This window comes from Entelurus aequoreus, linkage group LG03 (assembly GCF_033978785.1).
Source record: "Entelurus aequoreus isolate RoL-2023_Sb linkage group LG03, RoL_Eaeq_v1.1, whole genome shotgun sequence".
NCBI lineage: Eukaryota > Metazoa > Chordata > Actinopteri > Syngnathiformes > Syngnathidae > Entelurus > Entelurus aequoreus.
In genome coordinates, this window is record NC_084733.1 from 8,964,836 (window position 1) to 8,990,494 (window position 25,659).

The window sequence follows — 25,659 nt, forward strand, 5'->3', positions numbered from 1 at the left end:
GGAGAGTAGGAGTGATTCTTAGACTTAAGAACGTTGAGAAAAAGCTTTTATTCTTAAGTTTGAGAGTAGGACTAAATTTCGCAAATTCTCAGGACTTAAGTGTAAAATGGCACTCTAAGAAGCTTGATAGGTACGGCCCCAGATTTATATATCTTGTGTGGACACTCATCTGGGAGACCGGTAATTTTCTGTGTAGTAAAAAATAAAACTGTATGTTTCTTACACTTTATTCACATGATCATAAAACAAGCTGCAAATCTGAATTTCCGCTCCCAAAAAAGGGTTTTTTTTAAAACTATGAAACACTTCCTCATAGAGGAAAATAGATCAGAAGAGCAGTGTGCTCAGTAAACATCTTGGAGGTTGTAGTGACAGAAAGCCTTGTATGTGATGTCACTGCAAAAGCTTCCCTCCTCTTTCCCAAGACACTCATAAGGATCTGTAGAGAGATTTTAAAGATGGTGTCAAAAACTAGGCATCTTACAAGTGTCAATGGAAATTTCCTTTCAACTGACCTTAAGTCTTGGAGATTTGGAAGTCATTGCATCATGAGACAATTCCTTGTCAACCTACAAAGAAATATCAATGAGCTCTCGAACTCACTCTGCACAAGCATGCACTCAACAAAATTCCCCTTAGCAGACATGCAAAGTATGATGCTACTTAAGATTCATGCAACTCAGTTTTTCCCAGTATAGTATTACTATAACATTAAATGATATGCAGATAATGTTGGCAAAACAAGGTATTAAAAATAAATTTAGACCAGGTTTTTATTGAGTTGCATCACAACCATTTCTGATCGTTTTGTACGGCTTATTTTGCTCGGCATAGCTACAGATAGCAAATTTTGCACTTCAATGGTTTTGGATGTTTTGATGACATTGCATTTCCTTATGCGTTGCACATAAAATAAAACAATATCTATTAAATGAGTGTTGTTAGTTTTACCTTCTTTGTGGCGATCTTTTGGCTTTTAGAATCCTCCCCTCTGCGTTTTGTTTCTTTTATAAAAAGCAGCCAGCATGACTTTGAAGCAAAGTCAAGTAAGACCCCTGCAAGCTTGATTTGGAATACTGTTGAGATTCAGTTACTGCAAGTAGCTGAAAATATGTTGCCTTTGAGAGTTGGTTGACAATACATATTCAAGCAATATAGCAAGTTCATCGTATATTTGGCAGACCATTACTCGTGGAATGATGAGCTTTATTTTTGTAGGTGACATTACAAGTGTAGTTTAGAAAATTTTGAAAGCACAAACTAAGCTCAATGTCAACATTTTTTGTTTTGGTTTTTAAGGAGAAAAAAAAAAAAGTACACAGTATACATAGCTTAGTCAGTGTCAAATACACTGTGGTACACTTTCAACGAAAATCCTTTTTGGTACAACAAAATCAAAATACCACGTTTATCTCATTTTAACTGAAACTACAAACTTTATTGAAAAACGCAATGCAGAGAAGACATTTGGGGTATATTTAGTATCCTATTTAGCCAAAAGTACACAATTATGCATTTTAGTGCGGCTTGAAACAGACTGTCCTACATTATGTACAAAATATTGAGGTGGCTGCAGCCTCCCATACACACATTGGGACCTAGTGGCCTTTTGTTTTGAAAGTACTGGTAGGACAAAGTATCAGGCATTTTTCTCTGTTGGATGTCTTAGTATAACATCAAGTTATCATTCGATAAAAGATTACAGTTGTATGTATTTGTGTTGCACCACAAACATTTTGTATATCTTACTCAAACCAGGCTAATTTTAGTTTGCAAAAAAATCTGTCTATTACAATCAGATTTAGTTTTTTCCTCGCCAGATTTAACATGTCTGGTACAATTAAAAAATAACCATCAAATATCATTAAAATATGAATGCCTTGGGTTTACGTCACACTGGACCTCCACTGTTTACTACTCTATTGTAACAGTTACTAAATAGAAATATCGTTAAAGACAATAACTCTTAACCCCTAGAACTGTGACAGCCAACAAAATGTGTACCAAGTTTAAAAAATAAAATAAACTATAAAAAGAGGAAAACAAGAAGGAAATTACTTTTGAAACGTTAAGTGGGTTACAATCGAAGACAGTTGCTATAGCAACTCTCTACCAGTAGCCGCTCAGTATCTTCCATAGGGATGCTCTCTATAGTTTCCTTTATTCTGCCTGGCTGGAGCAGCCTTGCCTCCAGCTGCAGCACCGGACCATGAGTTATCCCAGTCATCTTGAGCTTTTAAAAAAAAAAAAAAAAGGGAAGAAAGGTGAGTAGGGGTTCAATCAAGACATTAGTGAAAGGTGCAAAATGTACTTAAGCATCAGGAGAGTTGAAGGCTCACCATATTGCTCGTAAGAGGGTTCCTGCGGTTCTCCATGCCCGTAGTCATAATATTCAGTATCCCTGAAAAAGAGATTTCAAACGTAAGCAAACTGCTTGTTTTCAGTACTGTGGGTGTATGCTGTGTATTTGAATCTTCACTTACGCTGGCACAGGCTGCTGGCTATAATAACTTTCATACCCCTCATAGGCTGGCTCTGCATATGAATCTTCATAAGCAGGCTGGAAGGAAGATAAATCACTGAGTACATTATCATGGCAAAAAGATGGCAAGCCTTGCGTTTGAATAACCACATTTATTGAGATCTAAAATAAGAAATCTGTGTTAACAGCTTACATATTCTTCATAGGACTCAGGTTTGGCTTGAGCCCCTGAAGAAGGAACTTGCTGGTGGGAAAGGGCAGAAGGGGGAAGCATCCTTGGTGCCCCAACTGAAGGGGGTCTGGAGCGGGAAGCAGATGCACCCCTACCAGAAGCATTGACTGGTCCTCCCCTACCGGATGGCGCACCTCTGCCATTACCCCGGCCCATTGCGCCCCGTGGGGCTCCACCACGCATAGCTCCACGAGGACCACCGCGAGGCATTCCACGGCCTCTAAAAATGACATTAAAAAATGTGCAGCTTGTTAGCAATGCCAAGCATATCTTAAAAGCACAGACCAGTGTGCTGATTGCCTGTGTGTCCTACCTTGGTCCTGGTGGTACACCACGCCCTCTTGGGTGCCCACCACGCCCCCTGCCTGAACCATCCTGTGATCCGTTGAGGAAGTGGGGGTCCATGTATGGGTCATACTCACCAGGTTCCTAAACACAAACACTTGTTCAAGCATCATATATATCAAAGTAGACAACTTACTATGAAGTGTGATTGACATACTGGGATAAGGAACTTCTTGACTTCATCCATAGCATGAGCCATTCTGAGGTATGCTTCTGGGATAGGCGCCATCACCTCAATGAAAACATGCAACTCCATAGAAAGGTGAGCATATTTAGCCTCACCACCATTTCGCAGCTCTTCCTCCTAAAAAGGGAAATTCAAATTGTGAGGGAATTCGCGTAAATCACATGTTTAATTAGAAACGCAACAATTACCTTAGACTTGTCTCTCATGGATCCCTTTCCCAAAACTGAAATCTTTGCACCAGTCTCCTCCTGGAGCCTCTTGATTGTACTGCCCTGGGGTCCCAAAAGCTTACCAACAAAATTGACCTTTTGGAGTCAAAAAGAAACATGGAAAGGTCAGCACACCTTCCCAACGCACCAGTTTGCTCATGCAGAAATACGGATGTACAACCAAATTATAGGTCGTTGAAGCCAAAAGCAGAAAAATACACAAACTAACAATATTGAAATCAACGTTGGCTAAATTGATGCGACAGAAAATTCAGTACTCACCCTGGGAAACTGCTTGGATGGAATGAGTACTCGTTCTTTGAGCTTGTGAGTCTTTGTGGCAAATATATCCAAGTAGGACTCTTTCTCAGGCTCTTTCTTTGGGCCTCCTGTCTGGATCCTGTCGATCTCTGCAGAATGATATTAAAAATTAATTATCTGCATGTACCACGTCGAAAATAAAATAAATCGTCCACATTATCAAATTTCACAATTGAAACAAAAACATAGATAATCGGCGTTAGGTAGTTAAATAAGATTACAAAAAAATAAAGTAGATATCAGCGAAATGAAGATATATATAGGACGACGAAATAGTATGAGGTTGACCTACATCGCTAAACCACGTGTTTAACTCGCCATTGTTCTCTGCAGCCGAGCGATTAAAGCAGAGGGCCCAAAGCCGGCTATTAGTTTATAGCCCCACAAGAATACACGCTAAACGAAACAATTTACCTGCAGAAATAAGTTTCATGGCGTGTGTGAAGGATGAATCCAGGCTGTCTTTCTCGGCAAGGAGTTCGGGCAGGTATTTACTGTCTTCCATTTTGCTTTTCTTCTGCTGAGTGCTCGACGCAATGGCGGACTCGGTTAGGCCTTCTTTGTTAGCAATAGCTTCGATCACAACCACAAAACACGATATAATTTAGCAAATGGAGCGTCGCCTGCTTCGCTGAGTTATTACGGAATAAAAATCAAGCTCAAATGATGATAAAGATAATATAATTATTTGTTCTCGGCAACAGCGTGTAGATACTTGGCTGGAGCGTCCGCTGCAAGCCGTTGCCTCTCCTCAATGGACAAAGGGGAAATGGCGCAGCTGTATTTGAGCGAGAAGAAAGGCGGGAGCTGGGCGTGACGTCACAGGCACGTCACAGCCACAGTTTCGCAAGATTAAACCCACAAAACCAAACCAAATCCACTGATATAATACCTAAAATTAAGAAAGCTAAGATGTGGATGTTTTGCTCGGATGACTTGATTAAGCGGTAGGAAATGGATGGATGGATGGACTTAGCGAATATTTGATACGATAGATTGATTACATGTATTTACTCCACTACAGTATGAACAGTCTTAAACGTATTTTAACGTGGCCCGCGAAAAGACTAAAAAAGGCATCAATGAAGTAGTTTATCTTCTCTGACTAAATGTATTTGTTCTTTTCGTTTTTACTGAAATGTACTTCATGCAATTGCATATATTTTTATTCAATGCTATTTAATAATGAACAACATTAGTTTCGTGTTTTCTAATGTAACAAATAGTATGTTGTCATACATTACATATTTTGCAGTTAAAATAAAAATAAATATCTGATTTGACCTATGATTTCAAAGCAAATTATCAATTATATTGTATATTTTAAAAATAACAAAAGATTTTACGGTTAAAAAAAATGCATCAGTCGGTGACGTCTCTGCGTGTCTCCATGCAAGAGGATCCCCCGCTGGCCCCACTATGGACTGGACTCTTACATTATTAACTATCCACTCGGCATCCGTTGCACTGGTCACTTGGGGGGCGGGGTCCCCACATCTGCGATCCCTGGTTTACAGGGTTTCTCGTTGTTCCCATTGGGTTGAGTTTTTCCTTGCCCTGATGTGGAATCTGAGCCGAGGATGTCATTGTGGCTTGTGCAGCCCTTTGAGACATTTCTGATTAAGAGCTATACAAGTAAACTTTGATTGATTTATTTATTGATTGATAACTGTGATGTGGCCCAGGGCCACATGGCCCTCCGTGAAAACCAGTTTGACACCTCTGGTCTACAGTATAGCCAGGACAGAAAGTAAAAAAGGAGGAGTAGTACAATAAAAGTAGAAACATCAAAACAAATAAGTAAGACACTATATACAGACATCTAGCACACATATTGCATTCCATAAAAAATTTTTTTTTACGCCATACAGTCGTCACCACGTCACATCAAATATTGCAGTTTCACCACATTGCAGATATTTTTGTTTTTTTAAAGCATATTCTACGACATCTTTGCCCTAAATGTAGTTTTTTTAACCATACAAACCGCTAAATGAACAAAAAATATCAATACTCCAGTAGTATTGGCCACAAAATGAGACCAAACCAATCAGATCACGCTGTTCGGTATTACGGCTCCTGATTGCCTAAGCCTCAGACAGTGTTACTGCATTGGAATGAGAGTGTGAAGGTGATTTAAAAGTTGTTTCATGTCTATAGGGCTCTTATGTTGAAAAATGTATTTAGAGACTAGCAAACAGGTTTTTAATGTTGTAGCTATGAACATTTTTGAGTAATCTAATTGCATCCTATGGCAAATAAATGTATCCATTTGAGTGATACAGCTAATTGGCCTATCAATTAAATGCATTTATTTATGCATGTAAAAGAGCTGTTGTTGAGCCTTTGATAAAAAAAAAAACTGTCTTGATCCTACAAGTTTGTCAAATTATTGGCCCGTTTCCAAATGAGCTTTTGTGTCAACATTTTTGGAGAAATGTGTTGTGCCGCAACTGCAGCCTTTTTTAGATGAAAATAGCACTTTAGATCAATTTCAGTCTGGATACAAAGCTTTGCATAGTACTGAATCTGCACTATTAAAGATTTTTAATGACTTGCTTTTAATGTCTGATTCTGGCAGCTCTGCCATTTTAGTGCTTTTAGATCTTACAGCTGCCTTTGACACAGTCGACCACACAATTCTTTTAGACCGCCTGAGAGACTGTGTGGGTGTCAGGGGGACTGCATTAGAGTGGTTCAGATCCTACCTGTCAGAGAGGTCCTTCTCTGTCAGGCTGGAGTACGCCACCTCTTCTTCTGCTCCGCTTTACTGTGGTGTCCCCCAGGGATCTATTCTAGGCCCGATCCTGTTTGCACTGTACCTTCTCCCTCTTGGAGAGATTTTTAAGAGGCATGGAGTGTCTTATCACTTTTATGCAGATGACTGCCAAATTTATATGCCGATTTCAAAAGGCCACGGCCCCCTGACACCCCTTCTCAACTGTCTATGCGACATCAAGGCTTGGTTAGCCCAGAATTTTTTAATAATGAATGAGGGAAAACGGAAATTTCAGTTTTTGGTCCAGCCCTCACTGACTTGGGACCATTGCAAAATCATGTGCGTCCCAAAGTCACCAGCCTTGGCGTCACTATAGACAGCGATTTTAAACTTGACAAACAAGTCAATGGCGTTTTAAAATCGTGTTTTTTATCATCTTCGTCTTTTAGTAAAGGTAAAACCATTTTTATCTTTTAACCTTTTTGAACAAGTCGTGCATGCTTTTATTTCAAGTCGCCTGGACTACTGCAATGCACTTTATGCTGGCATTAGCCAAAAAGCTCTCTCCCGGTTGCAGTTAGTCCAGAACGCGGCAGCACAACTTTTAACAGGGGCCAGGAAACGCAAGCATATAACCCAAATTCTTCAGAGTTTGCACTGGCTCCCTGTTCATTTTAGAATTAATTTTAAAACCTTGCTGTTTGTTTTTAAAGCATTAAATGGACTGGCACCCCAGTATATCTCGGACCTCATCCAAATTTACACTCCTGCGCGCGCTCTGAGGTCCGAGAGCCAGCTCCAGCTTGTGGTGCCCAAGACCAGACTTAAATCCAGGAGAGACAGGGCCTTCTCTGTGGTTGGCCCTAAGCTCTGGAACACTCTGCCCCTCCATGTTCAAACTGCTCCCACAGTGGAGTGTTTTAAGTCTTGTCTTAAGACCCACTTTTATTCTTTGGCTTTTAACACTATGTGAGTTGTGTGGTGCTCTGTTGTCCTCTGTGTTTTTTATACATTTTTATTTTTATTTACTGTTTTAATTGGTTTTATCCTTTAAAATCATTTTTAATCATATTTATTTTTATATTGGTTTTATATTTATTTATTTTTTTGTTTTTATTCAGTCATTGGTAGAGCTAAGGATAATATTTGAATATTGTTTTTAATATTGTTGTGCAGCATTTTGGAAACATTTTTGTTGTTTAAATGTGCTATATAAATAAAGTGGATTGGATTGGATTAGATTAATGTGATGATTACTTTAGTTAGATAACTATAGTTATGATAAATATGTGGAAAATATGCGCACCTGACTAAAATGTTTAAAGCGTGCAGCAGCAGTCAGTGTATCTTTAAGAATGTCAGGGTTGGTGTAGCCTATTTACAGTTACTGGACTACTGAATTGCCAAAGTATCATGATGACCACTTTTGTTGGAGTTTAATGTGCATTTAGAATACATTGATGTATTTAATGCTTAACTAATATGGCATGTTTATGTCACAAATCAATTCAGTACTTCTCAAAAACCTCTGTTGAAGCAAAAAAATCAGATATGAATACTCCCTCTAAAAATCAAGATCAGATTTGTAGATATGTATGTTTATTTTTTCAGCAGTGTAAACCACAAAAACGATATATTTCCATATCTTAAAAGTTATTAAAGATTATTAAAAACAATTGTGGTACAAAAAAATAAACAGTTTGAGTTGGTTAACCTAAGACAGTCAACAATTATTTCATTATTAGTGTAATTCACATCCCTGAAAGGGGAACTGCAGTTTTTTTTAAAATTTTGCCTATCCGTCACAATCGTTATGACAAAAGTTTTTGTTTTTACATTCTAAATGGTAATAATCGGCTCGTTCAAGGTGGCTAGCAATGCAGCTAATGGGAGCCATCAATTCTACTTCTTAATCACTTTAAAAATGCATCAAGAAACCCCCAACAATACTTAATTTACGTTCCGCAACCTGTATAATAACCAAGCTGTAGGGACATTGTTATTGTAGGATAGTCACACATCGCTTGGACAGCATGCAACGATACTAGTCATAAGCTAGCTGCGGCAAGAGGTAAGCTAGCTTTTACGCCAGCAGCTGAATAGCTTTTGAGTTTGTAATGCAGAACACAATGTGTACTGACTGAAAAACATGAACCATCATATTGCATGATATATAAAGTATTAGCCCACATTTCCTGTTTTGTTTGTACACAGTTAGCTCGACAGCATACTGTATGTACTGTAGTTGTAATAACAAGCATGATGTGCTCCGTGATGATCAATATTATAATGGCTCACTCGACGGACAGTTGTTTGTTTGGTCTAGCTGGCCAGGGACATTTTTTCCGGCTTATTTTGGGTAAGAACTCTAATTATGTCGGCATAGCTTGGCTCCAAGTTCCAAATTAACACCGTGACCAAGTCACGCCGACCATACTCTTCTCGGCTTCCGTCTGCTCGGTTTCACCCTTCCTTCGTGCCTGCTTCTATAAGCAGCAATTCATCCTCCGTATAGTCAGCTTCAGATAGATAAGGTTGTGAATCCTCATTTGTCAAAAAATAGCCATCTTTCTCTTCTATTACCATGATTAGAATAAATACATTTGTAGCCAGAAGTCAGAAGTGTGCTGCTATGGAAACAGAAATAAGTGCGCTAAGGAAAGAAGTTCCGGCAATGATTAAAATGACAAAAATACGGTAAATATTGTACATATTATACATATTGTTATGAACGTGTCTGTTACTATATTATATATAGACTTGCAGTGTGTACAGTATATAAAATGTTAATGGAGGGTTTTGAAAGTTTTTTAGAGGGCTTTGAAGGCTTCAACAGTGACTCCCATTAGCCGCATTTTTCTCATCTTTAGAAACCTAAAAAAAGAAAAGAAACGTGTGTTCTTGTCACTCATTATGATTGTGAAAATTCCAAACGTGTGCAGTTCCCTTTTAATAGCAATATCCATCCATCCATTTTCTACCGCTTATTCCCTTGGGGGTTGCGGGGGGCGCTGGAGCCTATCTCAGCTACAATCGGGCGGAAGGCGGGGTACACCCTGGACAAGTCGTTTCAAAAAAATCAGATCATGATTTAGTTATTATTGTCTTTTGTTGAAGCACTCATGATAAATAATGAATCTGCTACAGAATTTAGAAGCAAACAATAAGTTACAATTCAGATCTGTCATTTCTTACGTAAAAATAATGCCACTTAATATGGCTAAAAAGTATTGCAGTCCCAACGAACCAACACGTGATGAACATTTTTCAGGCATCAGATATCAACAATTGCAAATATCTCAGCTTTTTCCTTGTCGTGGATTTGCATTGCAGAGTATGTAATGGCTTTCACTTCTGTACCCTAGAATGACAAACACAGTCATACTGTATGCTACCTTTCATTTTGTAATTTTCCTTTTACCAACTGTCAAGCAGGATTCTTACCTGTGGATGCTTTGCCAAAGAGAATTCTTCACCCCACCTTCAACACAAACACACACACCAGAAAAAAGTACAAGATGAGGAAGATAGGATTTAAGAGAATGCATTTTTTTTACTTATAGGTCTTATTTTAGTGAGGGGCTCAAAATACTTACCCGATGGAACGAATCTTAAAGTGCATTCTGTCTATGTGCAAAACTTTAACTTCCTGTTAGAAGAAAACAATAAATCATGCACTGCAGTATTTAACGACAAATACAACAATGTAATGTATGTGTCTTCACATTATGACACTAACTCAAAAATACCTGGCTAACAGATTATGTGCTTTAAAAGTCTGTGGCCTCTCCATTATGCAGTTAGAAGAAAGTGATTACTAAGTTTGAAGCCTGGTTGAGGGAGCAAGTGGGAATTCTACACATTGAAAAACTGAGATATATCTGTTAAGTTACAGAAATGTTGTGGTGTGTGGAGACCTATCTTGGAATACCCTAAACTGTAGTCAACCCCCCTAAGAAGTATTTGTCTTGGCATAATTGATGTAATTGATGAAAGTGGACATTCAACTGATATGTTAAGGCTCTTTGTGTGTATTTTGTTTTTACATGTTATAATCTGTGTAAAAACCTTCTTTATTCATTATTTTTATTTTCATATTTTATTTATTTATTCATACATTTTAATATTATATGTGTATATGTTTATCTGTTGTTTAAATTATTAAGAAAACTGACAATAAAACTACTTTGAAAAAAAAAAAGAAGAAGAAAGTGATTACCAATTTATCTCTACTACAACTTGTGGATAAGAAGACAGCCATGATTTTTGTATCTATAAATTCACACTATGGCGCGCGCCCTTTTAAGCAATGTCTGACTACTCACCCTAGGAATAAAGAATATTTCTGCACTAAACTTGTATAGCCAGTCATCAAGGAAATGGAAAAGCAGAGATTCCATGTCATCACCTAAATACAGCAGGATGATGGTATTAATATTTGTACAGGATCAATCATTTTAATTAGAAAACTGTATTTGCGTGGTTACCTTCTGACTCCACTTTAACAGTATCAATCGGTTCAACTGTTTCCGTGTCTGTCATGTAGCCAAACATTCCCATGGCACATTGCTCAAAGGCTTCCTCCAAAGATCCTCCCCAGGAGTGGATTCTTAAAAGGTGGATCACATTTTAACATAAATGGAACTGCACTTTTTTGGAATTTTGCCTATCATTCACAGTCCCTATGTGAGACAAGAACACATGTTTTTTCTTTTTTTTTGCATTCTATTTTGTAATATACAAGGTGGCTAACAAAGAAGCTAATGGGAGTAATCTACTACGCCCATAAACCCCTGTTAGAACACATCCAAAAACAGCCAACAACAATACTCCACTTACATCTCAAAACCTGACCTGAATATTAACTAAGTATGAGTGCTATTGTTATTATAGGCGCTAAGGCCAAGGAACTAACGGCGCCGTGATCACAGAGAGGAAATTTGCTTATGCAGCTATTGACATACCAAGCCGGTGAGCAGCTACATCGCCTCGGAGTTGGTCAAAGTTAATTCAGGATTATAAATCATGCGTCTCACTTCTACAGTAGAAGGTTCTGGCCATAAGCCGAGAAGATGGTCAACTTTGACATTCAACTTAGACCCGGAGATGGCGAGAAAGACTTAAGATGCTCGTTTGCGCCTCTTCTTTTTTTTTTCACCTGTTTGAAGATTATTATTAATTCTTTATCCAAACAGGAAGTTAGGAACATCCCATCAGTCAGCATTCTCACAGACAGTAGACATTGTACAGTAAGTGATTGTTTTATGTACATAGTTTGTATTTCTTGTTCAGCATGGTGCTGCTTGCTGGATCTGTTTACCACTCAACTTTTAAAACTTGTTGCACATCCATTTTCTACCGCTTGTCCCTCTCGGGGTCCTCCGTATAATCAGGCTGATAAAAATAAGGTTTTGGCTCATAATTTGTCCCAAAGTAGTAATTGTTTTCTTTCATGAAGTCTGCCACAAGTATTAGAAGTAGTAGTTGTTGAAATAAATAGCGAATTTTGTAATGCGTCTGTGTGTCTAAAATGACCAAAATACATATGTATTACATGTTATTATGAATTTTCCTGTTACTACATTACACATATACTTACAGTGTGTATATAAAACTTTGGACATTTTTAGATGTTTTTAGAGAATAGACCGAATCTCATTACCTCCATCATTAGCCTACTTTTGCTCATGTTTCTTTACAGTTTTAGAATGCATAAAAAAAGAAAAACACATGTGTTCTTGTCTCACATAAAAATTGTGAATGATAGGCAAAATTCCGAAAAATTGAGTTCCCCTTTTACAAATACATGACTGAGTTTGTCACCAAAATTTGTCAGATCTGCTGGTAATTTAGCCATCCATGAAACACTCACTGTACATCTGCTGTATGATCCAAGTCTGTAATAAACAAACACATGGTGATAAGATTTGAAGTTTATTTTAGTTACTGAAAACTGGAAATCTGTTCCGGTAATTAAGTTTCTAAATGCAACATGAAATAAGTATTCTCAGTCTTGTGGTCCTGATCCAAGAAAGGGCAAAATAACTAATGACTCTAATTCAATTACTTTGCATTTATTTCCCCAGAGCCTTCGTGTGTCTCAAACTCACTTGCAGTATTCCCATTGTTTGTAAATAATACATAAATGCTATACCTGTAAAAAATAATAGAGACAACACAGCAAATAGGCAGACATTTGTAAAAATAATGATATGATATCGACACAACACTGTACTAATACCACCCTGGTGTCGCTACTATCGATGTGTGTATCTAGCCTCTAGCAATACTTAAAATGAGAACAATTTAAGCTAGCTCTTAAACTATCACATGTCACTTACATTCATATTTCTTGTCAATTGGCGGGTATTTTGATTTGGTTTTTTCCTGGGCCTCCGTCAGGTCTAGCTTGCGGTCGTCCATTTCGGCCACAAATCGTTCAGCGTTCAAAGAGTTTGCCGGAAAAGAACTTCAGGCACGTCGTGTAGAACAGGCTCTCTCGGTTTGACTACGGTCGGTAGGCGGCACACTCAAGTTGTGTCGCACTTCCGGTTCAGTTTACTCTTCAGCAATTGGCTGATAGTCTTCTACGGAGTTGGCGCCATTGCAAGCGCTCGTGCAGCCTTCAAAGCGCTCTCCCATAAAATACGCATTTTTGTATAAGTATTAGCGGTTAAACAAGAAACATGATGGCGGACAAAGAAGGTAAGGCAGATGGCGCTCCTAATTCATATGACGAAACCGTGTTTGTCAGAGCCCAAAATATGGAAACTGTGAGACTAGTTGGACCGGTGTTGGCGCGTTTGCCCGCATCTCAGCTCATTGTTACAAACTAGCGAGCTAGCTGTTAGCTACTGTAGCGTTAGCTGCCACGAGAGTGCTAAATAAGCCGGTTTGAATTTACTAATGAGAGGAAACATTTTATTCCACGTCTAGTCGTGGCTTGCACTAACAGTCTAGTTGCGGGTTGAGTCGCACTTTTGCATTTAGTCAACTTACTGTAGCAGCATTTATTATGTTAGCTTAATAGACCTTACTGCGAGCAAGTAAGGTGCTGTCTCGCTTCTGTACCACCAAAATGTAAATTAACTGCACTATGTCCATCTTCCTTATGTTGTTGTGTTAATTATGTGATGCATCGAGATGATAAAAAAAACTGCCTAGTCAAACTTTGCTTCATTCAATTATGCTGTCTCAATCAGTTTTGCTCTACCCACAGCTGCGTTTGATGATGCTGTGGAGGAGAGGGTAATCAATGAGGAGTACAAGATCTGGAAAAAGAACACCCCTTTTCTCTATGACCTGGTCATGACTCACGCCCTTGAGTGGCCCAGTCTCACTGCCCAGTGGCTGCCAGATGTCTCCAGGTAGGTGGGAGATTCACCTGCAATAAAACATAGCAAGAAAAGGATGTTTGACCTACTTACGTTTTGTTGGTCCCTTTTTACAGACCTGAAGGAAAAGACTACAGTGTGCACAGGCTGGTTCTCGGGACACACACTTCAGATGAGCAGAATCACCTTGTGATTGCTAGCGTTCAACTACCAAATGATGATGCTCAGTTTGATGCCTCACATTATGACAGTGAAAAAGGCGGTAAGAAGGCATTATGTAGGCTTTAGGAATAGTATAAAATTAAATGCAGTCCGGTGCTTAAGTCTGTAAATGATTTTATTTCTTTTTTGTGGGGCTGATAATCAACACACCAATATAAATATGTTTTGGGAGAATATAGTTTGGGATCTCACCATTGTTGCTTCTTTTTATTTGACACAGTGCTAGTATGCCTAATCAATAATCAATAAACTCAACAAAGAAAAGTAAGGCATATGATTTCCACGTTAACGTAACTGCCAACTGGATCATAGAATTGACCAATAACGCGATGTCCTAAAAAGTCTTAAATACAACAATTTGAACTTAAGGCCTTGAAATGTCTCCAATTTTCTTAAAATCTTATTAAGGTCTATAATAAAAGAAACTAATAACGTTACTTTTATTAAAAACTTGCATAAACTTCAGTCTTGCTTTTAATATTTGAGGACGCTATGATGTAACTACAAAACCAAATTTAAAGTAGGCTACCTGTGCTTCCTGTTCAGAATTTATTGAGCACCATAAGCTAGTGTGCTGTGCCTGCGCAGCGGTGTGTTATGGCATAGCATAGCAGCGGAGAAAACTTAACGAAAGCCCACTGCTAAGCCAAATTACTTGCATATTATGGGTATATGCAAGTTCAATGTTTTGTGACTCCAAAATGATCAATTTAAAAGGGAACTGCACTTTTTGGAATTTTGCCAACATTTCTAACATGCAAAAATCGGCTCGTTCTAAGTAGCTAGCAATGCAGTTAATGGGAACAATCAATTCTACCACTAAATCACTTTAAAAATGCATTCAATACTTAATTTATGTTCCGTAACCCGTATAATAACCAAACTGTAGCAACATTATTGGAAGAGTGAACACTGAGGAACTCTCTTTCTAGCGTTGTAACACATCGGCGTGCTTCTGTATTAGCCGTAGAAGCTATCTACCGCAAGAGATAAGCCCGCTTCCACATAGCATGAAAAGCGTTTAAGTTTGTAGTGCACAACACTGCGATACGACACCAATTTGTACTGACTAAAAAACATGAACAGTCATATTTTAATATCTGTACAGTATTATCCCACATTTCATGTTTTGTTTGTACAGAGCTACCAGACAGCGTATGTACTGTAGTTGTAATAACATGCATGACGTGCTGCGTGTATCATAATCAATATAGAGTGTGACTCACTCGATAGACGTTTTTTCCAGTTAATTATGGGTAAGCACACCATTTATGTCTAAATAGTTTGGCTTCAAGTTCCACATTTGCAGCTTTGAGTCCGTTTCACCTCTATCTGCTTCTGTCTGTTCCAACGTTTCACCCTCTTCTTTGTGCCCGCTTCTATAAGCAGCAGTTAACTCTTTGTTCTTTCAGCTTCAAAAATATAAGGTTGTGAATTCTCATTTGTCTAAAAAATAGTCGTCTTTGTTGTTTGTTACCAAGTCTGCAATGATTAGAAAACACAAGCGTTTTGTATCCAGATGTAGGAACACACACTGCTATGGAAACAGAAATCAATGCACAAAAGAAGTCACTCCCGGAAATTAAATGATCAAAATACAGAGTGCAGCTGGGATAGGCTGCAGCGACCCCAAGAGGGACAAGCGGTAGAAAATGGATGGATGGATGGTAAATATTGAACATATTACATATCGTTATGAACGTGTTTGTTACTATATATAAACTTGCAAAACGTAGATGTTGTTTTTTTTAAGTTGTCTTAGAGGGCTTTGAAGGCTACAACCGTGACTCCCATTAGCCGCATTTTACAAGCATTTTTTATCATCTTTAAAATCCTAATAAAAAAAAAAACAGACATATGTGTTATTGTCTCTCATAGTGATTGTGAACTATAGGCAAAATTCCAAACAATGTGCAGTTCCCTTTTAATGCATGGTTGAAGTCGGTGGATGGAAACGTGTGTAGTGTTTTCACAGATGTCACAATTTGGGTTAGGTGCCAATTGCCTAAGGAGATCAATATGAGAGGCTTACTAGTGAAATCATACTTTTACCGGTACATAAAGTAAGCACATGTTGTAATAGTGCACTCAAAGAAGTAAAACTATATAAAAAAAAATACTTTTATATTATTTCTGTTATTTATCCGAATAAGCTTGTCATACCTAATCAAGTTTATACGGCAACTGACATTAAAAGCTATAAAGGCTGTCGATTTAGTGTTTACTTTTTTTTCCATCGCTCTGTCTGCACTGTTTTTCACAATTTTGTGCAGATACATTAGTAGTAGTGTAGATGTTTTTATGTTTTCTCAACCACTAAAACACTTTAAAAGTTAACCATTTAGCTTTAGTAGAGATAACTGTCCTTTTTCACAGACAATATAGTTTTGTACTTTCCTCTACTATTATGTGACAACACTTGATATAAAGCACACTGCACCCTTTGCAAGACAACAGTTCTATGGCAAATCTGAAAAAGCTCAGTTACTTTACAACAGAGAGGCTTCTGGTATATTTAGTTAATTTAACCTTCTTTTTTTTTCCAATGTGAAAGAACAGTGAATTAATTCATATACTTCAAATTCATTCTGGCTCTCTGATTTTCCTTAATGTGTTTGTCTGTATTGATGTGAAATGGTCTTAACTTGTATTCATTATGGTCTCAAAAAAGTATGTCTTAAACTTAGTTTGTTGAAACCTGCAGAAACCCTGGAAGAAATAGAATCCCCTGTTAAATGCAGAATATCATGGAAATTGACATGAATGTGATGAAATGCTGTCATTGTAAGGAGAAGGAACATTTGTTTGGAAAAATGTGTCAAGTACCGCTCATTAATCCCCAAAACACTGAACCGCCCCTTCCAAAACTAAAAAACGTAGAGACAGCTTGTACAGCCCTTTGAGACACTTGTGATTTAGGGCTATATAAATAAACATTGATTGATTGATTGAAGAACAATCCATACACCCACAACACATCTCATCTGCTGGTGGTGTTGTGAACGACATCATAGATGTAAGATCTATGTTCAAACTGAGCAGCATTTTCAACTTCAAAGGCTCTACCCTTTTTTTTTGACAGCCCAGGATTTCTCCTAGATTTCCAAGATACTGGTGGCGGTGGGGGCATCGTTAGGGATGTGATCAACATGACGTCATCGCATAAATGTATACATTTTAAACTAATCAGTATTAACATATGTTTTATATCGTTTTGCCATATATTCAATTGTTGCTGCTTATTGTACAATGTACTTTGTTGAGAATGTTTCAAGTGTCTAGAGCAGTAGAAAATGGATTAGAAAGGACAGATTTAAAAAAAACGATATAAGAAAATAAATAAATAAATAAAAATTTAAACCTGGGGCTTCCCAAGGGCCGGATTTTGGACACTGGCGGGCCGTAAGCGGCCCGCGGGCCGTAGTTTGGGGACCCCTGGTCTAGAGACTGTTAATGAATTAAGAATGACTAGCAACAAATCCAGCATCTCGCTGCTGTTCCAGTCGACTTTCGCTCTTTAAAAGCCGCCACTGTCCTCTTAATTTTTGCACATATTGTAGATCGCTGTCCGCGGATATATCTGGGATATATTAAACTTACGTCCACATCGCAGACATGCTGACTCGCTCCAGACAATCGCGTGTGTTTTGTTTACATCCGGTTTTGGCAACGCTGTTCCGGTGGTCAGTCTTTTTCCGGTGGCTGAGTTTTCGGTGCATCACTAGTCAATAGTGCACACATAATAAGCTATATACAGCCATTCATACTGTAATAATCTGCTGGTGATAATGTTTTATGTTTGTGTGGTTTTGATTTGATCAAACACACTGTTCGTGCCTAAAAGGGGATTGACGGAGAATGAAGAAGTGTTGTTATGTGTCTGGGGAAGCATGGAGACGAAAGTGTTTGCACAGGAGGTAAAACCTGTTGCAATTTGTTATACGATTGGAAATAAAAATTAAAAATAGTGTCGGACTTTGACTTCTTCTGGAAGCTACAATACATTACATTACTTTAATTTATTTTCATGTTAAAAAAACTTTTTATTTTCAATGTGTGGCGGCAATGAATGTATGTATAATATTCAATTATATTAAGGGGAAACCCTGTAGCCTCGAGTCTTCTCCAAACTTGTCGTTCTCAGAACAGCACCAAGCCCCCCCCCCCCCCCACTCACACAATAGCAGCCCTGTGCACAACATCCTGTCTGACTGTGCTGATCAAATTTTAAGTTTCAAAAAAGTACCTTACACAAGCATAGTGTACTTACAGCACTTATTGAAACATTAACACAATTAAGCTTTGACTTAAAATACTGGTCAAATTGTCTAAAGATGTATTGCACCAAACCTTTTATTAAATTGTAATTATGACACAAAAGCACACACTCTGTGGTGGTAAAATAAGAGTAAAAGGTAAAAACATGGAATTAGAAAAAATGTAAACGGAAAAAACTAAATTAATTTTTTCCTCTTGCTTTTATTATTCAAATGTATTATTTTTCTTACTTATTCATTCATTACTGATTTATATCTAGTTCTTCTAAATTATATTTAAAATGAGTGAATAATCGTGTTATTACTCGTGATTTCAATATCAATCAAAATAATTGTGATTATTTTCCATAATTGTTCAGTCCTATTATTTAGTGCTTTACTGTGCTGATCATTAAAGATCATAAAAAATGCATCATGGCCATTATGACTTTTAAATTGTAGATGTGTTCTTTGGCGTTTCAGAGTTTGGTGGGTTTGGTTCTGTAAGTGGCAAGATAGAAATTGAGATCAAGATCAATCATGAAGGAGAAGTGAACAGAGCCCGCTACATGCCCCAGAACCCTTGCATCATCGCCACCAAGACCCCCACCAGCGATGTGCTGGTCTTTGATTACACAAAGCACCCCTCCAAGCCAGGTGACAGCCAGGCCACACTTCTTAATTTTGGATTAACAGGTGTGGCTTTTTTGTTTTTAAAACATTCATGTTGTCCTACTAGACCCCTCTGGAGAGTGCACCCCAGACCTCCGCTTGAGAGGTCACCAGAAAGAGGGTTACGGCCTCTCCTGGAATCCGAACCTAAGTGGCTGCCTCCTCAGTGCTTCTGATGACCATGTGAGTAAGCACTTTGTGGCTACCTTTTACTGTGAAAAGTTCAACTGTCATACTTTTAAAATGTGTTTTTGCCAAGTTTGTTAGTTTCTTAACTTCATCTGCTTTATATTGACAGACTATCTGTTTGTGGGATATCAGCACAGTGCCTAAGGAGGGAAAGATTGTGGATGCCAAAACCATCTTCACAGGCCATACTGCTGTTGTGGAGGATGTCTCCTGGCATCTGCTCCACGAGTCGCTCTTTGGCTCTGTGGCTGATGACCAGAAACTGATGATGTAAGTAGGGCTGGGCGATATGAACCTAAGCTGATATCCCGATATACATGTATTTTGGCTGGATATCGATTTACTACATATATATCGTAATATAAAGGTTAGACTAAGTCAAACCCAAATATGTGTGTCCATCCATCTATTTTCTTGGAGTTGCGGGGGGGCAAGAGCCTATCCTAGCTGCACTCAGGCAGAAGGCAAAGGTACACCCTGGGCAAGTTGCCACCTTTTCACAGGGCCAACACAAATAGACGACATTGAATTGAATTGAAGTATTTACATTCGCACACTAGGGCCAATTTAGTGTTGCCAGTCAGCCTATTCCCAGGTGCATGTCTTTGGAGGTGGGAGGAAACCGGAGTACCAGAAGGTTGTTTTATTGAAACAGATACTAGTAATTTTCTGGAAATTTTTAAGTGTAATGCATGAATAGTTGTACATAAAAATATTAAAAAGCCTTAAAAAAATAAAAGAATAGTAAAGTATAATCTACATGCACACGTTCCAAGTAGAACTATCTAATCTAACATAGATTACTATAGTCAAATTTAGACGTATGGCATGTTTAGTTCAAGAGTTATCCTTGAAAAATGTTTTTATTGCTTTATTCACATTTTATCGGGATTCTAAACGCAATTCTGTCATTGTGAGGAAAAACTTAACTTCCCTTTTAGCTCTGCTCAAATCCTCAGCTAATAAAAGCACAAAAGGCCAAAATATAGAATAAAAACCCTGGGTTAAGATGACATTTAAAAAATCAGCAGCAACTTGAAAATAATTAAACAATAGTGTTTTTTTTTTTTATTCAATATTTCAAGAAGACCGTTATTCCCATAAAACTTTAAGCCAGTAACTCCCAAGCTTGCCAACTGCAGGATGCTGTATGGCAAGTGACAATATTGCCACTGCAGCTAACACCTTTTCAGATTGTGTGCGTGCGTGCGTGCGTCCCCAAATGCAGCCATAGAGTCAAAGTTTGGACACTACTGGTTTAGGATAAACACACTTACTGTAATTGAACATAAACATAATGCTTAAATATTGTAATTATATTTATTACTACAAACCACTGTTTTTAAGTGCAAATAATTGTGCGGGAACATCCGCTGTCTGTCAACTTTTACTTTCAGAGAAGAGAGGACATTTTTTTCTATCAGTTTTGAAAATGCTGTTTCTTAAAAGTTAACTTACATTTTAACTTTTAATAATGTAAATACCTCCCAAATGGACACTCGAGATGAACGTGGAGTGCATCATTACCTCCGCCACAGAGGTTATGTTTTTGCCAGGGTTTGTTTGTCTGTTTGTTAGCAACATAACCTAAAAAGTTATGAACGGATTTTAAGGGGAAAAAACAATTCTTCTGTCTATTAAGAAATGGGACACACTCCACTTCCTGCTTTCATTTTCGCTCCATGCCCCCAGAGTGCGGCTCCATGCTGCACAGAGGATTATGGGAGATGGCGTTTATTTTCAGACCCGCCAAAGTAAAAGAGCCAGAAAAAACGACACCCAAGTTTTTATTTGATACTGTCACGCGTCAGTGGCGTCATTGAGAAGCTTTTGAACCTTTACACCGCTGTATTTACAAAACTGTTACATCCCAATGGATGTAACAGTATGTCTCAATTACATACCTTTTTCAAAAATATACCGATATAATTTGTAATACCGGGGTACCGCCCAACCTTAGATGTAAGCCAAGTTTAACTTAAGATAAACGTTTTGTTAGTTTTAAAACTAATTCACTTTTTTATTTTTTAAAGATGGGACACACGGTCCAACAACACCTCTAAGCCCAGCCATGCAGTGGATGCTCACACTGCTGAGGTCAACTGCTTGTCTTTCAACCCTTACAGTGAGTTCATCCTGGCAACAGGCTCAGCAGACAAGGTGAGTCTGCCCTCTCTATACTAGTCACTGTTGACATAATTCTTTCAGTGGTACTTCATTATTCCAATGTGTTTTTAGACTGTGGCTCTTTGGGACTTGAGGAATCTAAAACTGAAGCTGCACTCCTTTGAGTCTCACAAAGATGAGATATTCCAGGTAGAACTAACTTGATCAATAAATTGAATCCTCGTTTATAAAATTGTTTAACAATAAATCATACTGAATAACTTTTTTACTTAACGACAGAAGAAGTAAGTTGGTAAACTAGTCAACTGTCAAGCTTAATTGATGATTATTCCCTTGTAGAGATAGTGTAGTAGAGATGTGACATCCCACCTTTGCAAAATAGGTGCAGTGGTCTCCTCATAACGAAACCATCCTGGCCTCCAGTGGCACAGACAGAAGGCTCAATGTGTGGGACTTGAGTAAGATTGGAGAGGAGCAGTCTCCTGAGGATGCAGAAGATGGCCCACCTGAGCTTCTGGTGAGTTTTTACAAATAGCTTCCTGACAGATATTTTTAAATATAAAAAGTAGCGTGACTGTTATGTTTCTAACACATGTGTTCTTTATTCTTAAGTTCATCCATGGTGGACACACGGCAAAGATATCAGACTTTTCTTGGAACCCCAATGAACCATGGGTCATCTGTTCTGTGTCAGAGGACAACATAATGCAAGTCTGGCAAATGGTAATATTTCAGGGTATCTATGGGATCTTAAAAAGTCTTTAATCTAATAATTTGAATTTAAGGCCTTAAAATGTCTAAAATTCTCCTAAAATCTCATAAAGGGTCTTAAATACGATTTTGAAAGTTCTTAGAAATTTGTAAGTAAAAGTTCAACGACTTGTGTCTCCTGAACGATCCATTTAATGCACGGTTGAACCCGGTGGATGGAAACATATGAAGTGTTAAGTACCCATATGTGCAGCCATCGAGGAGGGGAGCGTTTTTAAACATGGTGGTGAAAGTGAATGGAATGATAATGTAAAAGTAAAGAATCCAGGATAAGTCTGTGTCAAAAGATGCTGAAACGCCACAAACACTTGCACAACTTTACAAAGATAAACGTAACTGATTTTACTTTGTCTTCATATTTTTGTCCATATGGATGTGAAATGGTCTTAAATTATTTTCAAGATGGTCTTAAAAAAGTCTTAAGTCTTAAATTTTACATGTTGAAACCTGCAGAGACCCAGTATTTGTGAGTTAACACAATATTTGTTCTAATTAGAAATAATAATAGAACATGTTCTCTTCTCTACAGGCAGAAAACATTTACAACGATGAGGACCCAGAAGGAGCAGCAGATTCTGAGGTCCAAGCATGAATCCATTCAGCACATTTTTGATCTGCTTGTTGAAATAATCTGTTTCCAATGTGGTGTGCAGACTCATGTATTTTTTAATATTCATTTTGGATACCAGTGTTTCTGGATATAATGCTCTTGTGACATATTTAAATCTGTCTGAACTGGTCTGAATTTTAGGTCTGTATTTGTCATAATCCCAGTTATTCAACCTGATGAAACCATCAAGGAATTGTCCATTATTCCAGTGTTTTTTGATGGTTTGATTATTCAAATCTTTCTTGAAATTTAGTTGTGCTCAAGACATTTCTACTGAGATCCATTTTTATAAACAATGTACATATGTAGGTTTTCACTTTATTTGTGCAAAAAAAAGTAGTAAGAATTTCCAGCTTCTGTGTTGTCTCGTCTCCATTTGTTCCCCTCTGCGTTTCTTCTATTTGTGCTGCATCAGTCCTCTTGTGTACTTAAGTATATTCATAATAAATATTTGCAGTAAATTGGTGAGCTTTGTTTTATAATTTAGTTTTGGTAGCAGGAAAAGGTATTTTGCAATTCAGTAGTTAATGTTTCATGTTGGATTGCCACAAAATGATGTGCAAAACTGGGTCTGGAGATCAAGTGGTTTGACTACAAGTAGAATCCTGGGCATGTTCCTTTGCAGGAGCTTCACTTGGTTCATCACGGACTCTGGACAAGGAAGAATACTTTAGTATTACCGTTGCTGCTGTTGTGTCAAAAATATTTTATTAGCTTGTTTTTCCTCAATGTAATGTTGTAATGTAACTACGGTACTCTTACAATACTCTGTTAATGTATTTGTTCAACAGCATTACTTTTAATGAGTTTGAAATGTAAAGCTTGTTAAAACCCACCTGAGTTGTGATAGTTCTTTTAAGATATCATTTGTGAGAGTCTGCAAATCACTTGAATGTCTTTTTTTAATCTCAAACTCCAGGACCAATTTCCTCAAAGTCTCCTTTAACTCCTCCTCGACCTCCTGAGTGGAGAAGCATTCTTGGTATCAATTGTCCGAAATATCTGCTTGCCAGCGCCTTGAGGAGCTGTAACTTTTGTCAGAGCATTCAATTGATTGCAACTGGAATGTTCAGTTTATTTTAGAGGATGCTTTGCCCCTCATCCGAGCAGGCTTAATTAGTTCATGCTCATAGATTGGTCAGTTCTGGTCTAGATACTGGTGTCAAAAGTCTTAACTATTTATACTCTTAACTGGAAAAACCAACAGTCTGGTTGCAATCGATTGAATGCTTTGATAATACAATGACCTGGATAAATGAGAACATCCCTAAAGGCTATTGTACCTTGTGTTGTGTGGTCAACTCCTCCCTCTCTTGCTCCATCAGGTTAATTCTTTGTTCCATTGAAGATCTCTTCTCCTCCAATCTTTGTACCTCTTCTTTAAGGGTCCCCAGTTGAGTTCTTAAGCCCACTGCCTGTCCCTTACTCATTCTTAAGGCCTTCTCTCCAAACTGCCTCCTCTTCAGCAGTGCTATAAGTCGAGGCTCGTACCAGCCCTCCAGCTCCTTCATGCTGACGCTGAGCCGTCGCTGCAGGCGTACAGAAGCTTGGCGGCACTGGCTGACATCGCTCATGGCTCTCGATCTGTAGGGCTTTTTGGCCTGATCCCTCAAAGTGGTGAGCTGGTTCTGGTGGGCCTCCTGGAGCTGAGACAACTCTTCCTTCAAGCTTTGGACATGAGCGTTGAGCTCCTCCTGTGGGAAATGTGGTAAAGTGTACTCACTGTAAAATGTATATTTAGCAGTGTATTCTCTGGGTATTAATTCCATCACAACAGGGCTGTTCAGTTTGCCTTAGAAGACTTGTCTGGTTAGGCTTCATTAGTTCATACTCTTAGATTGGTCAGATCTAGTCAAGCCTGCTCAAATGAGAGACAAAACATCCAAGGAAATCTGAACAGTCTAGTTGCGATCGATTGAATGCCCTGAGAATATAATGACTTGGGTGAATGAGAACATCCATAGACATTTAGCAGTGTAGTTAACATGAAAAGCTTCTAAAATATACTTTTGAAGAACAGTGTACGGCACACCACTGCAAAAGGAAATGAACACATAGGCCACAGAGACCCTGGTTTACTACCTTAGTAAGTGCTGACTGAGCCACCTGGTACTCTTGTTGAGCCAGTGTTACATGGCTGCCAATGCAGTCTCTGGTAGTGACAAATAGTTTCCTTTTTACCTGCTGCACTTCTTCCAACACAAACATGTAGTCCATCTCAGCCAGTGTGACCAGCCTGCGCTTATCTACCAGCGCTCCTCTCAGGTGCTCCACAACACTCATCATGGGTTCTTGCAGAAACAGGAGCTCTTTTATCAACTCATCCCTCCGCATTTCCAAATGAGACACCTGCTTGATCCATTGCTCAAAAATCTGTCCTAGGTTTTCCATGTCTGACCAGTCCATCTTTGGAATGTTGTCCAAGTTGGTATCACAACTTTGTCTATTATCCTCAAAAATGGTGTGCTCCGTGTGTGACTCCTTAGTTGGTGCCATGTCTTTCCCATCGTCAATTGATGTGTGTTTTTCCATGACAACTGCAAGACGAGCCAGGGAAGAAAGTCATTAATCAGATGATGATCAAATAATCACACTAGTAAAAGATTAGATTAACAAGTTAAAGCTCATGTACTCATGATGGTGATTGTTGTAAATCACACTTTAAGTACAAAACATTTAACATTAATTAAGGATTACAGGCCGGGGTACAGTATGTTATTTCTACTTACTTGATTTGTAAAAAAAGAAATGGTTGGTCCAGGTCTTTCGCAGCTTTAGAACTCTCCCTGCCTGTTTATGACTCCAGCAAAACAGAGGGCCACTTTGCGTTTATTAATAACAACTGGAGTCAGAGTGGTAATACTATCCTTGGCTTAGGCAGAAGTCGGTCTGAACCCCACGGAGGATCAAATTAAGGTGTTAGTGCCTAGTGCAGAGTGGCCTACATGCTCCAAATGACCCCATACAACAATTTGGCATAAAT

General features: G+C 38.3%; 4 protein-coding genes across 7 annotated transcripts; 1 reads left to right on the plus strand and 3 right to left on the minus strand.

The window, feature by feature from the left end:
* Nucleotides 1-213: 213 nt before the first annotated feature.
* LOC133646097 (KH domain-containing, RNA-binding, signal transduction-associated protein 1-like) lies at nucleotides 214-4,533 on the minus strand. Of its 2 annotated transcripts, XR_009825228.1 has the most exons (11): nucleotides 4,191-4,533; nucleotides 3,738-3,865; nucleotides 3,435-3,551; nucleotides 3,217-3,363; nucleotides 3,028-3,143; nucleotides 2,676-2,934; nucleotides 2,484-2,560; nucleotides 2,340-2,401; nucleotides 2,059-2,233; nucleotides 516-569; nucleotides 214-439 (listed from the first exon to the last, which is right to left on the minus strand). XR_009825228.1 is itself a non-coding variant. In XM_062041100.1 (9 exons), the coding sequence occupies exons 1-9, from the start codon at nucleotides 4,279-4,281 to the stop codon at nucleotides 2,124-2,126; spliced, it is 1,107 nt and encodes a 368-aa protein (XP_061897084.1). In that variant the 5' UTR covers nucleotides 4,282-4,532; the 3' UTR covers nucleotides 1,190-2,123. The 2 variants fall into 2 exon arrangements, 1 of the variants encoding a protein (XP_061897084.1); XM_062041100.1 differs by lacking the exons at nucleotides 214-439; nucleotides 516-569 and having other exon boundaries at nucleotides 1,190-2,233; nucleotides 4,191-4,532.
* Nucleotides 4,534-4,666: 133 nt separating this feature from the next.
* On the minus strand, nucleotides 4,667-13,630 carry LOC133646098 (protein archease). Of its 3 annotated transcripts, none has more exons than XM_062041101.1 (7): nucleotides 12,837-13,626; nucleotides 12,368-12,392; nucleotides 10,983-11,104; nucleotides 10,821-10,903; nucleotides 10,092-10,144; nucleotides 9,940-9,976; nucleotides 4,667-9,856 (listed from the first exon to the last, which is right to left on the minus strand). In XM_062041101.1, exons 1-7 carry the CDS (start codon nucleotides 12,916-12,918, stop codon nucleotides 9,770-9,772), a joined length of 489 nt encoding a protein of 162 aa, XP_061897085.1. In that variant the 5' UTR covers nucleotides 12,919-13,626; the 3' UTR covers nucleotides 4,667-9,769. The 3 variants fall into 3 exon arrangements, with proteins under 3 accessions (XP_061897085.1, XP_061897086.1, XP_061897087.1); XM_062041102.1 differs by having other exon boundaries at nucleotides 12,319-12,392; nucleotides 12,837-12,898; XM_062041103.1 differs by lacking the exon at nucleotides 12,368-12,392 and having other exon boundaries at nucleotides 12,837-13,630.
* Nucleotides 12,993-23,450, plus strand: LOC133646096 (histone-binding protein RBBP4). The gene is made up of 11 exons (XM_062041099.1): nucleotides 12,993-13,200; nucleotides 13,715-13,862; nucleotides 13,946-14,091; nucleotides 18,791-18,964; nucleotides 19,047-19,162; nucleotides 19,278-19,438; nucleotides 21,202-21,328; nucleotides 21,407-21,484; nucleotides 21,678-21,812; nucleotides 21,908-22,018; nucleotides 22,596-23,450. Exons 1-11 carry the CDS (start codon nucleotides 13,182-13,184, stop codon nucleotides 22,656-22,658), a joined length of 1,278 nt encoding a protein of 425 aa, XP_061897083.1. The 5' UTR covers nucleotides 12,993-13,181; the 3' UTR covers nucleotides 22,659-23,450.
* LOC133644611 (syncoilin-like) lies at nucleotides 23,255-25,208 on the minus strand. Its single transcript, XM_062039259.1, has 4 exons — nucleotides 24,759-25,208; nucleotides 23,960-24,370; nucleotides 23,513-23,637; nucleotides 23,255-23,327 (listed from the first exon to the last, which is right to left on the minus strand). Exons 1-4 carry the CDS (start codon nucleotides 25,206-25,208, stop codon nucleotides 23,255-23,257), a joined length of 1,059 nt encoding a protein of 352 aa, XP_061895243.1.
* Nucleotides 25,209-25,659: the final 451 nt, after the last annotated feature.

Excerpts from the sequence above, each read along its gene's own strand:
- LOC133646097 (XM_062041100.1), bottom strand. The coding sequence starts at position 4,281 with ATGGAAGACAGTAAATACCTGCCCGAACTCCTTGCCGAGAAAGACAGC. Across the intron at positions 3,364-3,434 it reads CCATGAGAGACAAGTCTAAG|GAGGAAGAGCTGCGAAATGG; the intron begins GTAATTGTTGCG and ends TTCCCTTTTTAG. Across the intron at positions 2,561-2,675 it reads CTGAGTCCTATGAAGAATAT|CCTGCTTATGAAGATTCATA; the intron begins GTAAGCTGTTAA and ends TCTTCCTTCCAG.
- LOC133646098 (XM_062041101.1), bottom strand. The coding sequence starts at position 12,918 with ATGGACGACCGCAAGCTAGACCTGACGGAGGCCCAGGAAAAAACCAAA. Across the intron at positions 9,977-10,091 it reads TTTAAGATTCGTTCCATCGG|GTGGGGTGAAGAATTCTCTT; the intron begins GTAAGTATTTTG and ends TTTGTGTTGAAG. Across the intron at positions 9,857-9,939 it reads CTTTGGCAAAGCATCCACAG|GGTACAGAAGTGAAAGCCAT; the intron begins GTAAGAATCCTG and ends TTGTCATTCTAG.
- LOC133646096 (XM_062041099.1), top strand. Across the intron at positions 21,329-21,406 it reads CAACAGGCTCAGCAGACAAG|ACTGTGGCTCTTTGGGACTT; the intron begins GTGAGTCTGCCC and ends ATGTGTTTTTAG. Across the intron at positions 21,813-21,907 it reads ATGGCCCACCTGAGCTTCTG|TTCATCCATGGTGGACACAC; the intron begins GTGAGTTTTTAC and ends TTTATTCTTAAG.
- LOC133644611 (XM_062039259.1), bottom strand. The coding sequence starts at position 25,208 with ATGGAAAAACACACATCAATTGACGATGGGAAAGACATGGCACCAACT. Across the intron at positions 24,371-24,758 it reads CTCAGTCAGCACTTACTAAG|GAGGAGCTCAACGCTCATGT; the intron begins GTAGTAAACCAG and ends CATTTCCCACAG. Across the intron at positions 23,638-23,959 it reads AGTTGACCACACAACACAAG|GAGGTCGAGGAGGAGTTAAA; the intron begins GTACAATAGCCT and ends TTCTCCACTCAG.